The following is a 17256-nucleotide window of genomic DNA, read 5'->3' on the forward strand; positions in this document are numbered from 1 at the left end:
TTATTCTTCGCACGACTTCAATTCTAGATGAATCATCTTTGTATTTCTGAATTAATAATATATAATTAAGTTAATAATTTACCATTTAAGTGTGAAAAAATGACATAGTAACTGTGTAAAACATATAGTTTCTATTATGCATCATACAGTAACTCTTATAATTAATGATGGTAAGATATTCGTAGAATTACAGATATAGTTATTGTTATAGTCATATAGTTACTGTCATAATAATATAGTCACTCTTATTACTAATAACATAGAGACAAAAATTAAAAAAAAACATAAAAGAACAAAATGATAACATCGTAACTATTAAAAATATATAGTTACTATTATACATGATATAGTATATTTTAATATTAATGATAGTCATATATTAGCAGAGTTGCATATATAGTTATTGTTATGATCATATAGTTAACGTGATCATAACATAGTAACTCTTATTAATAATAACATATAGGACAACAAAGAACATAAAAAGAACATTATAATACACATAATAATTATATCAAACATATAGTTACTATTATACAAGATATAATACCTATAAAAATTATTCATGGTCATGTAGTCACATAGTTGCAGACATAGTTGGTGTGATAATAATATAGTAACTCTATCACTAAAAATATAGAATAACATCAAAAACATGCACAGAACATAATAAATTAAAATAGTAACTATATATTTCAAACATATAGTAACTATATAAAACATACAAATATTATTGAAGAAAATAAACATATGGTAACAAATCATGAAAAAATAAACATAGTACCTAATTCAAAAATATAGTAACTATATAAAACATATAATAACTATATAAAACATGCATATAGGAACTATTATTATAATATAGTAACTATTGTACACATATAGTAACCATTATAATCATATAGCCACTATCTAAGAAGCGAACAAAAACATACTCTAAATAACATAGTACATAATGTAATCGTATAGTAACTATTATTTATCAAAAAGTCACTATAAACTGTTAACATAATAACTATCTTAAACACATAGTTACTGTTTTAAACTTATAATAACTTTCTAAAAAATATAGTAATTATTTTAAACCCATAGTTACAGTTTTAAAGTTATAGTAACTTTTTAAAAAATATAGTTACTAGTTCTAAAAACTACTACTAACATAAACACAACGAACATTCCAGTGACTATTAAAAACACTATTTCGCAACATAAATTAAAGGTAACTATATCATTTATATACTAACTATGTGAAACACTAACCTTACTTTCAACAAAACAACAATCATTTCAAATCACTCAACAAAATAATAACCATTGTACACATATAGTAACTATTGTTTACATATAGTAACCATTAAAATAATTAGTAATTATTGTACACATATAGTAACCATTAAAATTACATAGTTACTGTATTACTCATACAACTACTATTTAAAATCGTGAAGTCACTAATCGAATTCGCGAAGTGAAAACGATATTTCGGCAAAACACAAACATTAATTTCTCCAAAATAACAAACATTTTCAATTAAAAAAAAAATAGACTTAAAATTCTTTAAAAAACAACAAACCGAGATGTGATCTCTAAAAATTCTTGTGAATATTTGTAGATGAGCGCAAATTCTCCGATTCGATTTCGGCAACGACGAACCTCCTTCTTGATCTTCTACTTCCTCCAATTTTTCCTCATCTAATAGATCCAATTGTAAGAATTGTAAGATAATTACGAAGAAAATCGAACAAAATCTAGAAATTTGGGCTAAATTTTGAAAAGCATAGAGAGAAAATGAAGAGAGAGAAATGAAAGAGAAATGAACAGAATGTAGATCTGAAATTAAAAAAATAAAAAAGTTTAAAACGTATATAAAGTGGGCTAGACACAAATCGCATTTAAACTCTACAAAACACATAGTAACTCTTTAAAACACATAGTTACTATAATACGCATATAGTTACTATTTAAAATCACAAAATAACTATCACGTGACAGTTACACATTTTCCCATACAAATTACTTTGTTGCCCTAGTCCACGTTAAGTTAGCGTGGACCAGGTTTATATTAGTGTAAATATATAATTTATACCTGATTTTTAGTTTGCTTTTTATTCTTTCCATATATCTGATTATTTTATTTTTTATTTAATTAATTAAAAAGAAAAGTTTCAGGCCGCACCAAGAAATAACACGCGTCATTCTTGGTGTGTCTTTTAGTATATAGTAATACTGATAGAAGTAATAGAAGATTTTGGAGGCAAAAATTCTCACCAAAACACTTAACGACGGGGACACGGAATATAATTTTTTTCAACTACATGGGTCCATCGTGTAAATTTCAAAATAAATTGGTACAACATAGAAAACAAGAAACTCAAGGGTAAAACGTAGAAAACCCACCAAAAAAATATATAAGGTATTTTCTCGCAAATTCGGATTATAAAAAATCTTTTTTAGCTAATTTGCCTATTATATTTTAATATTTTAGAATCCTTATTATGCCAACCGTCAACTTTCCTAATACAGTTAGACATATGGAAACCCTTACTCCTATTTAGACTCTTATCTCTTCCCTCTTTTCTCAGTTTGCAATTGCTGCATATTTAGGATTTCACGGAGAATTGGGCAAAACTACCACGAAATAGCTGCAGATAACATTCGATACCCGGTATTTCTCTCTCCTCGTAAGTGGATTGATTAATTGGTTGATAGATTGATTGGTCATAAATTTATAGCTTAATTGATTAATTGATTGGTCATAGATTTATAGCCTTAATTAATTGAATTTTGTTGTTTGCTTTCAGAGTAGAGGGACGAAGTGTTGCTCTGTCGTTTGGTTAATTGGTTGTCGTTTCAGAGGAAAGGTACGATCTTTTAAATTTTTGATTAGCTAACTATGCGGTAGGTATTTGGATTTGATTGGAATTGAACCCATTAGAGCCGATTAATTAGATGATTTACGGTGGTGTTCTGGTGAATATGGGTCGACAATGGTGTGTTTAGTGATCCCTTTGGCATAAATTCATAAACCATCAACTCTCTTAGAGCCTTCTGAGCAAAACCCACCAAATTAACAAGATTAACGTGCTGAATTGCTTCTCCCCTTGAGCGTGCCTCATTCTTATCTCTGCTCTGAATTGCTTTTACTAATTTGAGTGATTTTGGGCTTACGGGTAAACATTAGCGTGATGATTATTAGAGTTGGTGTATGATGAAAATATATGTATATAACTGATTAATAAAACTAGTTTATCAAAAAAATACTGGTTAATAAAATATTCATATTTTTTTTACTGTAGGATTGAACGAGGTTTCTTAGAGAACATAGGTACCTAAAGATTTTTGATGTACATGAACTAAATATGCATATCTTTTGAATCATATATGCATATTTTCTTTACTAAATATGCATATTTACAGAAAGATGAATGAATTAAATATATTTGTATTCGTGATTTAATGGTTAGAGGAAGATGAATGAATTAAACATATTTGTATTCATGATTTAAAATAGCTCATTAATTGAATTTTGTTGTTTGCTTTCAGAGCAGAGGCACGAAGTGCTGTGTCGTTTGGTTAATTGGTTAGAGCTTCAGATCAGGCACGAACTGTCGTTTCAGAGAATCAGAGGAAAGGTACGATCTTTTGAATGTTTCATTGTAATTATCGGCTTATCGCATTAGTGTTTGCACTCTATGTTCTTTACAACATTGTTCCTCTGTAAAAAGAATTTGGATTTGATTGGAATTGAACCCGTTCTATTTACCAGGAACGCCATATTGCAATGTTGTATTTCCCGTGAATTTTAATAAACATTTTTTTGTTATTGCAGTGCAGGATACATGGGTGATTGTGATTGGTCCGCGCTACCCGTTGATATCCTTGGAGAAATAGTGTTGAAGCTAGAGTCTCCTCAAGACATTCTCTATTTTTCTGCGGTATGTAGTTCATGGCATTACGCGTATTCTTACTATATAAAAAGAAGTGGAACAAGAGTATGCCATTGTTAATGCTGCCCGAGAACACCAAAGATCACCCTAACTTCTTTAGGAATATATTTTGTCCAAATAACCAAAGATGTTACCAATTAAAACTCCCTCAAACTTTTGGGGCTAGATGTTGGGGTTCCTCTTGTGGTTGGATTGTGACTTTTGATCTTAACCAAAACTTGCATATGTTTAACCCACTAACCACAACTCGTATTCCCCTACCTCATCAATCAACCATGCCCGGTCATGATTTTTATGATGATTTTTTTGACAAAGATGATATGGATTTTTATGAATTAAGAGGCCTTTTCTTGGAAAAGGTGCTTGTTATTCAAGTTGATGATGGAGGAGGAGGAAGAGGAGATTATATTATTATAACAATTCCTGGCCAACCTAATGGAATCGTAACTTATGCAAAGCCAGGTGATCTAGTATGGACTTCGATTATAACTAAGGAGATAAATATAGAAGCATGTGTTAAGGATGTTGTGCGTTGGGGTTCACAAATCATATTCTTGTATGCGGACGGAGTAACTGGATATTGCGACATCAATGCACTTAATCATTCAAATTTAGAGCCAGCGATGTTAATGAAATATCTACCTCCACCCGAAAGATTTATACCACCATACAAAGTGTACTTGTTGGTGTCTTTTGGTGATCTTCTAATGGTCTCCCGACACAAACGGTGTATTAATGATGAAATTGAGGATGATCCGGATGATTTTTCTTATCAAACAATAGACTTTGAGGTATACAAACTCAATTTAGGCACTAAAAATTGGAAGCGTGTTTATGAGTTAGATGATGTTGCATTATTTGTGGGGGACAATACTTCTATGTCCGTTCGTGCATCAAACTTTAGTAATTGCAAGAGCAATTGTATTTACTTCACCGATGATGAGTGGCAATTTTGGGATACGTCGGAGGTTAAGGGGGGGGCATGATATGGGACTTTTCAACATGACAAACAAGAAGATCGAAACTATTTACGAAGGTGATGACATGCGTTCTACTTTCTGTACTGCTTTATGGTTCATGCCTATGTTCTAGTGAAATGTATTGTATCATCAAACCTTTTTAGTTTTTAGGTAACTTTAATAATTTGCTTAATGTTTATGGGCTAAGTTTGTTCTTTCCCCTTTTTGGCGTGTATCATTAATACTTTTGTGCCCCTTCCATAATTTGCTTTATGATTTTTTATTTTTTTCGGTTTGAAGCAATGTATGTACGGAGTATGATTAAGACTTTTTGTGTAACTCATTCAAATAACATCCATTTTATTTTTATTTAAATTGTACTTGATGTATGACTATTGAATTCTATTAAGTATTAACATGCCTTATCTTGTTAGAGCATCCATAAATCATGTTCATGTATATACGAGTATGTACGAACACGATACAATTTATACATAACCAACATAGATATGAAAATTAGTTGTCTCCACTATAATATAATTGTATAATCTGTAATGGAATGACAATATAAGCTCGTAAATGAAAAGAAACCCAACAAACAAAAGATCTTGAATCTTTGGCTGAATAGAAGAATGTTAGATCGGCATTGATATCAAGAAAACTGAACAACTCATTTTTGTGATTGATGTTCAAAATAGAAAATCTTACAACCTTTAAAAGTGAGGAGTTGAATTTTACTATTCATCCAATAGTGTAGTGATGGAACTGCCCTCAACTTCCTTCACAATTTCGTTTTTGCCCTCCTCCTCATATATTTCGCCTGAGCAAGCTCCTCGTAGCTTGCCTTCATTCTGTACTATCTTGCACCTCTCTCCTGATATTCAGCTCTTTTCTCTCTCCTCATTTTCTCTGCCATTCAAGCTCTTCATTTTCTAGGGTTCTAAACTTCCATTCCCTTCTTCATAATTCACTCCATCGAATACCAAACCACTCTAACTCCTAACTATCAATTTCAAATCGAAACTCTAAATTCTTAATTACAGAGTGACCGACGAACGATTTTTGGAAAATTAGGGTTTATGTTCTTCAGAAAAGGTCAGATCTTCGCGTGTTTTGACCAATTTAATGCTATTTTCGCTATTTTTGCTGATTGTTGATGAGATTCTGTATGGCCATGTCCCATCGAAGGTGTGTTTTCTTTTGTCATTATTTATCCAGGACTATGGATTTCGTTTCATATGATATATAGGTGAGGCCTCATTCTTGTGTATATTCTGCAGATCTGCTTTCCTCCTTTGCTCCTTCCCACTCGCTCGAACCAAATCCAACACCAGGTATCATCAATATTTCTTCATCTTTACATCATCAAGTGATTTCTAAGTTGTTAATCTGATTTTATTTAAGTATTAAATTAGAGTAATGTGTGTTGCAGAGATGAAGATTATTGCCGCTTGCTTGTTGGTTGCTTTGGGCGGTAAAGCTTGCACTACTGCCGGTGATGTCAAGAAATTTTTTGGATCAGGTATTTTTTCTCGTCTTTTTTTCATAATGGAGCTTGATTGATGAAGATAATATGTAAAATATTTATGGAGCTTGAGTAAGGGGGGGCTTGATATGGGACTTTTCAACATGACAAAGAAGAAGATCGAAACTATTTATGAAGGTGATGACGTACGTTCTATTTTCTGCACTGCCTTGTGGTTTATGCCTATGTTTTAGTGGGTTATTATTTTCATTTTTTATTAAGTATTGTATCATCAAATGTAACTTTAATAATTTGCTTAATGTTGATGGGCTAAGTTTGTTTTTTCTGCGTGTATCATTAATACTTTTGTGCCCCTTCAATAATTCTCTTTATTATATTTTTTTGGTTTGAAGCAATGTAGGCACGGAATATGATTAAGACTTTTTGTGTAACTTATTCAAATAAGATCCATTTTTCTTTTATTTAAATTGTACTTGATGTATGACTATTGAATTCTATTAAGTATTTACATGCCTTATCTTGTTAGAGCATCCATAAATTATGTTCATGTTATCATGTATATACGAAATTACGAGTATGTACGAACACGATACAATTTATACATAACCAACATAGATATGAAAATTAGTTGTCTCCACTGCAATATAATTGTATAATCTGCAATGGAATGACAATATAAGCTCCTAAATGAAAAGAAACCAAGCAAACAAAAGACCTTGAATCTTTGGTTGAACGGAAGAATGTTATATCAACATTGATATCAAGAAAACTGGACAACTCATTTTTACTTTGTTAGCATATTCAATCCTTGTCATTCATTAAGGTAAATGTTGTTGTTATCTGACAACTTGTTACGCCATTGGTTGAAAATCGAATTCAATTTGTTACTAAGATATATCATACATGACCTTATATGACTTTTGGACACTTAGAAGGTTCGAACTACCTTGATTTGCTCTTATGAAGGTTTGCATTTGCTTATATAGTGGAGCAACTTTTGATATCTCTTGCATTTGTTCAAATGACATGGTTCTGTCTTTTTATCACTTCTGTCATACTTGCTTCTTTACTTTATCATCTATGTATATATTGGTTAGATCGTTGAAGAAAGTAATAGGCCCGTTAGCATGGTTGTTGACCAAAATTAAGGGGTTGTGTGTTTCGTGGGTTGTTCTTTGTTGATAAAATAATATGTCATGTTTTGAAAACATATCATATTAACTTTGCTGTTTCTGAGATGGGAAGAATTGTCAGTTGGCCTGTGGCACTAGGTTCTGGTAGATTGCCTTCTATGATATAATTTAGGAGCTATTGTGCAGCCTGTGAAAATCTGGTGCAAGATCATGCGCTAATACCTGTTGTGTTGTTCTTAAAACTATAATGTATGCAATATATTGTCTGCATCACTGTTGACAACCTATTAGTTCATATTTGTATATTTGCATTTTCTCTTTACTGGTTTGGTTATTTTTGCTTGAAAGAATCAAATATAAAAATTGAACTAATGAGAGTGATATAATTATAAGGAGGCAATGTGACTAGAATTAATGAGGCTAAGAATTATATCTCTTGATGTCTTTGAACTTCAGATTATTGAGCAGACTATGAATTGCATGCATTGCTATTATTGATGTCTGATTTTATAGTCGTTTTGGACTCCTGTCCTGATGACCGTCTTTTAGTTTATTTACTTTGTAAAACCTAGGAGTGTATGTGGCATAGATGTTCAGGAGTAAAAATTATCTAACTGTAAGGCATGACCTAAGACAATCAGTTTGGGACAGGCAATAAAGAGATTGAAGAGAGATGATACGCATACAATGGGTGTATGTGTTGGACCACATACAAAACAATCTCAGCCGTTAGATTTAGATCTGTCCAAAATTTTAGGCGGGGAAAAAGGGTGATAGAAGGCGGTAAAATTTTGGGATTTTCCCGGGTAATAGAAGAACGCAGCGGGAAGTTTTGGCATGGGCGCCAAACTTCTGCATAGAAAAATTGGAAGCGTGTTAATGAGTTAGATGATGTTGCATTATTTGTGGGGGACAATACTTCTATGTCTGTTCGTGCATCAAACTTTAGTAATTGCAAGAGCAATTGTATTTACTTCACCGATGATGAGTGGCAATTTTGGGATGCGTCGGAGGTTAAGGGGGGGCATGATATGGGACTTTTCAACATGACAAAAAAGAAGATCGACACTATTTATGAAGGTGATGACATACGTTCTGTTTTCTGCACTGCTTTTTGGTTTATGCCCATGTTCTAGTGAAATGTATTGTATCATCAAACCTTTTTAGTTTTTAGGTAACTTTAATAATTTGCTTAATGTTTATGGGCTAAGTTTGTTTTTTCCCCTTTTTGGCGTGTATCATTAATACTTTTGTGCCCCTTTAATAATTCGCTTTATGATTTTTTATATTTTTTCGGTTTGAAGCAATGTATGTACGGAGTATGATTAAGACTTTTTGTGTAACTCATTCAAATAAGATCCATTTTATTTTTATTTAAATTGTACTTGATGTATGACTATTGAATTCTATTAAGTATTAACATGCCTTATCTTGTTAGAGCATCCATAAATCATGTTCATGTATATACGAGTATGTATGAACACGATACAATTTATACATAACCAACATAGATATGAAAATTAGTTTTCTCCACTATAATATAATTGTATAATCTGTAATGGAATGACAATATAAGCTCGTAAATGAAAAGAAACCGAGCAAACAAAAGACCTTGAATCTTTGGCTGAATGGAAGAATGTTAGATCGGCATTGATATCAAGAAAACTGGACAACTCATTTTTGTGATTGATGTTCAAAATAGAAAATATTAGAAATGTAAAAACAATAGATGTATGCGTGTTCTAAGCGACCGATCTACCTGAAAAGTAGATGCCACGCTGTATAGTACTTCGTATATAGTAAGAAGAAGTAGAAACTAGATTAGGACGAGATAGTCTATATTTTAATAATAATTACCCAAATCTAGCTGCACACCAAGCTTATTGACCCACTTGGCCCAATAACTCAAGCCACAAGTATTCAAAAAAGTTACAAGATCAAACAATTTCTATAGTCTTGATCCTGAAAAGATGTGTTAATTGGCCAGGTGACGTTGCTACGAAAATTGATCTTAGGAGGAAGAAGCAAAAAAATAAAGGAAGAAATGCTTATTTTTAAATATTAGGAGGCTAGAGATACTTCATTTAAGAAATAAAATGATCGACAAATAGTCAGATCTATAACCCTTATAAACGCAACAACTTGAAGTTTGGAACAGTAACTTTACATGAACTACCAATTTTACCCCTACTTCGTTACCTTTGCCAGTTGCGTTCTATTCTCCTCTCCCTCGGTAACGATGCCCAACCTCCTCTCCCTCAGTAATGGCGCCCAACCTTCTTTGCCATATGTGATCTTCTCCTCTCCCTCAATAATTGCACCCAGACAAACTCACCAGCCAAGCCGTCTCAACCTCAACCACCGTCTCCGTCACCTCCTTGCCGACGTTGATGCGCGTTCCTTCTCCTTCTGTAGACCGAATAATGGTGGCCGACGGGGTAGGGCAGTGAAGAGTAGAAGTTTGTTGTTCTCTCTTCTTTGATTTTTCGTGCTCATTTTATCTTGCGAAATTTTACTAATTGAAATTGATTTATGTTGCTGAAATTGGTAGAGTTTTTTAATTTTAATTTTGATTTAGGATTTTGATTTAGGTTTTTTATTTTAGGTTTTTGATTTAGGATTTTGATTAGGTTTTTTATTTTAGGATTTTGATTTAGGTTCTTTATTTTGCTTTTGATTTAGGATATCTGGTTATTGGTGATGATTCTTGATGCAAGTTACGTTTCTTTGTTCCTTGCGTTGTCCCCTCCTAACCTCCTAACCAATGCGCAATGCCTCTGGGATCTGTATAGAGAGAGAAATCATAGAGTTCAAACAATGGCGGAAAAAAAATTGCAGATCTCGATTCAATTTCTTGGAGACTGTCATTTTCTCGCCACGTTTTACAGCGTCGGTTCTTTGAATTTTGTTCGCATTATTTTTCTCTTCTCTCTCTTGCATTTTGAACGAACTCGTGAGTTTTGTACCGGTTCCACCATTTTGTCGGCGAGCAAAGGTTTTCCGGCAAAGAATTCTTACTTATGAACTGACAATTTGAATTCGATTGTACTGTGGTTCATTTGTCGCTGTGCGCATAAATTCTGCTGAGGTTGTTGCGGGATCAACAGCTTGGTTAATTAGGAAGAGTGCCTGCAATGGCCGTATAGATGTTTAATATGATAGTTCAAACCCAGAACACCAGGAAGCTTTGAGGGTATTGTGGAATGCTGCCGTTCCTGGTGAAGAACTTCGTGATTTGATATCTGAACAATGGAAGGAAATGGGTTTTCGGGCTCAATCTGTGGCATCAATTCAACAACATTGGAGAAATGGTTGAGTTTCTGGAATTAATTTCAGAATTAATTTCTACTAAAATCTGGTATAACTCTCATACTTTGAACCCTTGTTTTGATGTGGGTTGTTTGATGTGGGTAGTTCTTGATTGAACATTGATTTACTTGCTGAATGTTACTGGCATGATTGGTTTTGAGGTTTGTTTTCGACCTTGCATAGGTCTATTTTCTAAAAACACCATTCTACTTGAACTTTTGTTTCTCTAAATTCTTAACTTTTGTTTCTCTAAATTCTTAAGCTTCAGAGTGATTACTTTTTTCTCTGAACTGTTTCTGTTAACCTTTTTCCCTTAATTTTCTCTTAACCCTTTTTCTCTAAACTAATTTCTCTGAACCTTTTTTCACTGAACTGTTTCTCTGAACCTTTCTTTTTCTGAACTGTTTCTCTGAACCTTTATTACCTCTTTGAAATTTGATCAAACATTTTAAACACATTTCCAAAATGATACACAGTAAAACGAATGAAGATTTAAGTTTCCGAGGATTTCTGGTGTTTTGTTCATAATTTTATCGTTTCTTCGGACGCCATTACTTTACTTAAATAAGCTGTTGCATTTTTCTAGGTTTGTTTAGATTTTAGTTTCTTATAATGTGCTTTTGGGCATAAATGAAGTAGAGATGGTAGTGAATAATACATACACTATTAGGGATTTGATAAATTATTCCTAATCATTTGACATTAGGTATCTTTGTTTCTTTTGCTGGATTAAACAGGATCAGTGCTGCTGTTCTAAAAGTTACAGTTTCCTTTAGATTGAAATGACACATGCACTGGTGTTTTAATTTGATTATGCACCATGAAGTATGAACTTCACTGCTTCTAAGACAGTCAATGGTTCTTTGTCCCTTGGTTGATCTGTCTAAGCTACGTGTTCTATTTGTTCATTGAATTTGGAACTTTTTATGTAAAATTAGTCGTAATTTACCTTACCGGTATGAAGATATATGCAGTAGCTAGCCGACTCCATTGGTTCTTGTATGCAGGAAACCCTGATTGTTTGATTCGCTTCTTGCACAATCCAATTTAACCATTCTTTTCAATGTTTCGGTAGACAAAGCTGTGTAAAGCCCTACTTCAACAAAAATTGTGCATTTCCTTGCAGATTGATATTCATGGCACAAGTCAAGGTCCAAGAGTTCCAACAATGACTGGTTATTTGGATTTACCATGGCTTCTCTAAATGAAAATGGGAGTGTTCTTGCAAATCCAAGGAAGGGCGAGAAGAATGTGAGCACTCTCATGTATCGTCCATTTAGGAGCTGGGAAAACAATAGTGAGGATAGTCCATTACTTATACAAACACCGAAGACTGTTCTCAGATTTTACTGGATGCTCATCCTTTTACTTGATATCAATAGAGGACCAAATGCTGTCACATATATATCTGAGTTCAGAACAGGAGGGTTACAACAGTAGCAAACTTTAAAGATCTGCCCAAAGCTCTCAGTTCCAACAGTACGTGCACACTATCTCTCCTTTCTTTTGTTCCAGGAAGTCCAGCTTTTCTGTGGAGTTTCTCAAAATTTTCTTTACAGATGGTAAGACCTCTTCAAGCTGTCAAACTTTTAGACTGATCTTAGCTCTCAACCAGTATGTTAAAGTTAATTTCTGCTGTACTTTAGGAAAATGATGAAACGCTATTGAACCACAGTAATGTAGTACTCTATGTGTGTTCTATTCTCAGCTTATTTACACGGAGTTCCCTTGTATACAGGTTTTTGAAATGGAGGCAGGAGATACTTTACAAAATGAAGTTCCAACATATATGTCCTGGTATTCGTTGCAATGGTAAAGGGAGGAGTCCACGCGAGAATACACCTATTAACTGCAGTCCACACTGAAGAACACAAGGTTTGTCGATATGTTTATTAGTAGATTGTCCTCTTTGGTGTAATTTTAAGATTCATGCTATTATGACTTAGCTATGTTGCATTTATATTATATTATATTGGTCATATATAGTACTTTTGGATTAGTAAATGTACATTGGTAAATTTAAATACGATATGAGGCCAGGCCAAGCCAATGTATTGGTCTTCTGTTTTTTAATTAGTTTACTTAAGCTATAAATAAATAAGCTTCTATTCCAGTAGAATCACAAGCTATATCCAAATCTGTTACAAGATAAACCCGAAAATGATTTCATATATTGTTCAGATCAAGGGCTACGAAGATCCTAAAATCCTAAAAATGATCTTCATATTCTAAAAGCCAAAAAAAACATCCAGCTGCAAATCCTAAAAGCCCCTATCTTCAGATTGCACATGCTATATGCACTGGAAATTCTTCAGATATACTGAGGAGGGTGATTAGTTCCCAATAAATGAATATGGGATGTCTTATATACATAGAAGAAGGCTTCGTTTTACGTGGTTGAGATATCTTTGTGGTCTCCTTTTCGAATTTGGTTCCTGGCATATAATACTATATTACACCGTAGTATTGATTGATTAATTGATTACATTTTAAAAAATTTCGCGATTAACCTATTAGATTATGGTCCATATCGAGTGATATGGACCATATCGTATATCGAGTTTTTACGGTTTGTTTGCTATTGATCGTCTGTGTATTAGTAATTACTCCGTCTTTATGGACTATTTTATTTTATTTTAAGATTGAGCTGAATAACTCCTACACACGAAACTGTTGGTTTGCAGGTTCGGGAGCATGATACCTTAGGGAGGGATGTTGAACTCTTCTGAAGGCACCTGTATAGTGAAAAAGGGGGACCTGCTGTAAAAGGACAAGAATGGTGCTGAACTTGTTGAAGGACTTGAGATACGCAAAGGAGGTTATAAGTTGGTTAAGACACGCATGAGTGTGTTTTTGCTACACACCTTCGATCATTCATTTCTTTTAACTTCTGGAATTGATAATTTGGTCATTGTTGGTAAGTGAAAATGAAGCTTGCGTATTCGATTTTGATTTTCAGCAAATTGTCTTTTTAGATTATAGAGTTTTGAAGCTTTTGACCGTATATTCTTATATCCAGGAATTCAAACTCCTAATTGCATTAGGCAGACAGTCTTTGATGTGATAGAATTGGATTACCCTTCTGTCTCTGTCATTGTTGATGCCACAACTACTAAAACTCTCAAGGCTCATGCTGGTAAGAAAAGAAATAATTAGTTCTCAGATGATGAATCTGATTTTTATTTGGTTTCAAATTTGTAGTTCAGATCATAAGCAGCTTGATAATGTGTTTCATGTATGTTTTCTTGTTTGTTTTATTTTACTTTTTTTATGCGAAATTCCAGTCTCCTTTAGCTCTAGAAATTGCATGTCTATTCCTGTTAGCAATATAGTTCAGTAGAACAAGAGTTGGGGCAAGCATATCTCATATCTACCAGACTACCACTACCGTAACTTGCTTTGAGAAAAAATTTGCACTTGTTAATATGGGGGGATCAAGAACAAAGAAACTATGAGTTTTGTTTTGTGCGTCTGAGATTTTGGCAGTTAAAATGTGTGCCTATGAGAACCTTGGTGTTGTATTCCTAGGGAAATTGCCCCTTTTTGTCGTGAAAATTGTTGGTTTAGCATCTTTTTGCACGGAGAGAACTGCTAACTCTTTTGACTAAGTGGCTTTTTGTCATCCCATAAGTATAGCAGCTAGAGTTCGTGGCTACTTGCTTTTGTGGTCTTCGATGTTATAGATGACATTCTCTAAAATCCGTTGGGAACTTTTGTTTTTGTACAGTATTATATATCACCTGCTGTGAATCTGTAATGGAGTCTGATGAATGGATGAGGACTATGTCTTCACAAGATCCAGTCTATTGCTATAATTCTATATATTAGTTAGCTACAAGGGGGTCTGGGACTCTGGGGCTTTACTTAGTTTTAGGAGTCATTCTACATATGGATACTTAAGTTTACCACGTATACTATGTATACCACAATTATTCATAACTAATTTGTTCTAAATATACACGTACTAGGATGGAAAGGAAATTTGAAACCTTAGCATCTTGGAGGGAGAAAGTTGATGTCTTTGAGGACAATTTGGTTTATGATTTAGTCAAATGACCTTGTTGTTAATTAGTTTCCTGATACAGTCTTGTCCTGTAATTTTACATCAATGTCGACATTAATGATTTGAAAGAGTCAAAGAGGGTGACACTCACAACAACATAGGGAGGCAGTTCAGGATTGTTGGATGTAGTTTTATCAACCTTACCCCTACGGTAACAAAGAAGTTCTTCCTATTAGAGCCTTAATCTGAAACAAAATAGCTCTCTTTCATGAGTGCTTTAGTTTATATTATGTCCACGATCGAACGTACACCTGAGTGTAAAAAAAGTAGATTTTCTGCTCCAACTTTCTACGGGGTGGGTTGTGTGTTGAAATTATCTTCTTTCCAACAGTGGTTTAATGAAGTTGTATACTTAAAGTTGATGAATTGCTACTTCGTTAAGTGACTTTTAAATGATTTAACCATCAAGTTTATTATTTTTTATATGGTGTGGTTATTGATCTTTTTGTCATGAAGCTATTGTCTTAGTTGTCCTTCGCAGTCGAGCCTTGATGAGATCTTTGACTGCAGTTAAATTTGGATCATTGTGTTTTGTTTTCACTTTACTGGGTGGAAATTGTAACACGTTGTTAGCTCGTCTAAAGATAATATCAAAACTTTTCCCGATCATACTTTAATTTGATCATTGAATCCTTTTTACTTTTCCTAAAAACCACCTCCAAGAGCTGGATGCCCTTTGTTTATAACAGGTCTTATTTAAGAGTGTAAGACGGGTGTATGGTAAGATGGCTAACACCAACTTCACTCCTAATTTCCCTTTCTAGCTGCTGACATAGGTAGTACTTGGCAATTGGAAACATACATTATACTGGTCTTTTTTCCCCTGTTTTTGTCTATGTTCTGATGAGACCCTGGATGCTTTTTGTGCTTTCTCATCACTAATTGTTTAAATGAAATTTATGTCAGCCTTAACTATTTTATTTCTTTATTTTTTTGGGGGGAGGTGGTGGCTACATATCTAGACATTATTTTGTCAATGGCCTTGATTGAAAAGCATGCTCTCTACAAGGCCTTGCTTTTCCCTTTTTATTTGTTAGGAACTTAAGATGAGCTCTAACTGCTGAAAAATTCAGTCAATAATTTGCATATTGGACCTATGGTATGTTTGAATTCTGAAATTGAAGTCGGACAATTTAGGCAGTTAAGTTTAGTGGAAAGGGTGTGGCCACAATCATTGGTGGAGGTGACTCTGTTGTTGCTGTAGGGAAGGTGAATCCCCATATCTCTACCAGAGGTGGTGCCATCTTGGAGCTTCTCTTCGTTGAAGTGCGGTTAAAAATCCTTAATTTGAACTCGTTTTGATGCGACCAAAATTGTACGCATCCCCTTTTATTTCCTACATAATTGCATATGCAGTCACTAAGTTTCATAGGCGACCAATTTTTTAAAGTGAATGTTAGATGAGATAGAATGAATACACGACTTGTATCCTTGGTCGATTATTATTCAAGTTGTGATCATTTAATAAACTTAACCTAACAATTAACCTTGAGTAGAAAGAAAGAACTATTACATGACTGTGTTTACAAAGTGCAGGTGGAAAAGATACCAATGATTATTTATGTGCCAAGTAGGATAATATACGGAGTATTTTTTATACAAAAATGTATTTGATATGATATTTTTATGTTTTGCAGGTACTGGAATACCTAAAAAGCCACAACTTATGTTCAAGCATAAATTAACGAGTTGAGGGACTTATGGATTATTTATATGTCCAAGCATAAATAAGTGAATGAGGAACTTGAAGATGGTTTGGATTATGACGATGTTAGTTGATTGATCTATGACGGTTATTTCAATTTTTGAACTTTGTGTTTCTTTATGGAAAATTATAAACGAAACACTGAGCACTTTTTAAACATTAACTAGTTTGTGGCCCGGGCGTTGCTTCGGGTTTTACTTTTAATGGGATTTACTTATTTTAAATATGTGCGTATATGGTGCTATTATATGATTTCCATGCAAGATCAGTGGCCGATCAACAAACTTCCTTCACATATGCGAAAATCAAAACAAAGTCGAGTTCTCTTCTTCATGATTAGTTGATTATTATACTCTTGTCAATGTTTCCCTCTTCCGCACGCATAATTACACTCCATTACCCTAAGTTTTATTTTTATTTTTCAAGCTTAAGTTGAGAAGAGAAGAATTGTACATTTATAAGTTAAGTAATTAATTTCCTTTTGGATTTTTTTTTCCCTTTTATTCATTATTATTCATTTTTAAAAGGTTGTATTTGTTATTTAAATAGAAAAATATAACATTATTGTGGCTAGCTAAGATGGTAAAAATGGTAACTTTTAATTCAAGAGGTCTAGTGTTCAATCCTTGCCACTCGCTTTTTGGTTGTCAACTA

General features: G+C 33.4%; 1 protein-coding gene across 20 annotated transcripts; it reads left to right on the top strand.

Annotated features, from left to right (window-relative positions):
- Nucleotides 1-2503: 2503 nt before the first annotated feature.
- LOC110776394 (F-box protein SKIP23) lies at nt 2504-16826 on the top strand. Of its 20 annotated transcripts, none has more exons than XR_008927559.1 (13): nt 2506-2665; nt 2802-2861; nt 3544-3632; nt 3835-3935; nt 4410-4983; nt 6187-6240; nt 6339-6428; nt 10208-10883; nt 11961-12396; nt 12573-12709; nt 13519-13751; nt 13854-13970; nt 16535-16826. XR_008927559.1 is itself a non-coding variant. In XM_056836572.1 (4 exons), the coding sequence occupies exon 4, from the start codon at nt 3947-3949 to the stop codon at nt 4931-4933; it is 987 nt and encodes a 328-aa protein (XP_056692550.1). In that variant the 5' UTR covers nt 2504-2681; nt 2802-2861; nt 3544-3632; nt 3830-3946; the 3' UTR covers nt 4934-5275. The 20 variants fall into 20 exon arrangements, 2 of the variants coding, with proteins under 2 accessions (XP_056692550.1, XP_056692549.1); XR_008927557.1 differs by having other exon boundaries at nt 2507-2665; nt 3830-3935; XR_008927544.1 differs by having other exon boundaries at nt 2504-2681; nt 3830-4983.
- The last annotated feature ends 430 nt before the right edge of the window (nt 16827-17256 follow it).

Source organism: Spinacia oleracea, chromosome 2 (genome assembly GCF_020520425.1).
Source record: "Spinacia oleracea cultivar Varoflay chromosome 2, BTI_SOV_V1, whole genome shotgun sequence".
NCBI classification, from domain to species: Eukaryota; Viridiplantae; Streptophyta; class Magnoliopsida; order Caryophyllales; family Amaranthaceae; genus Spinacia; species Spinacia oleracea.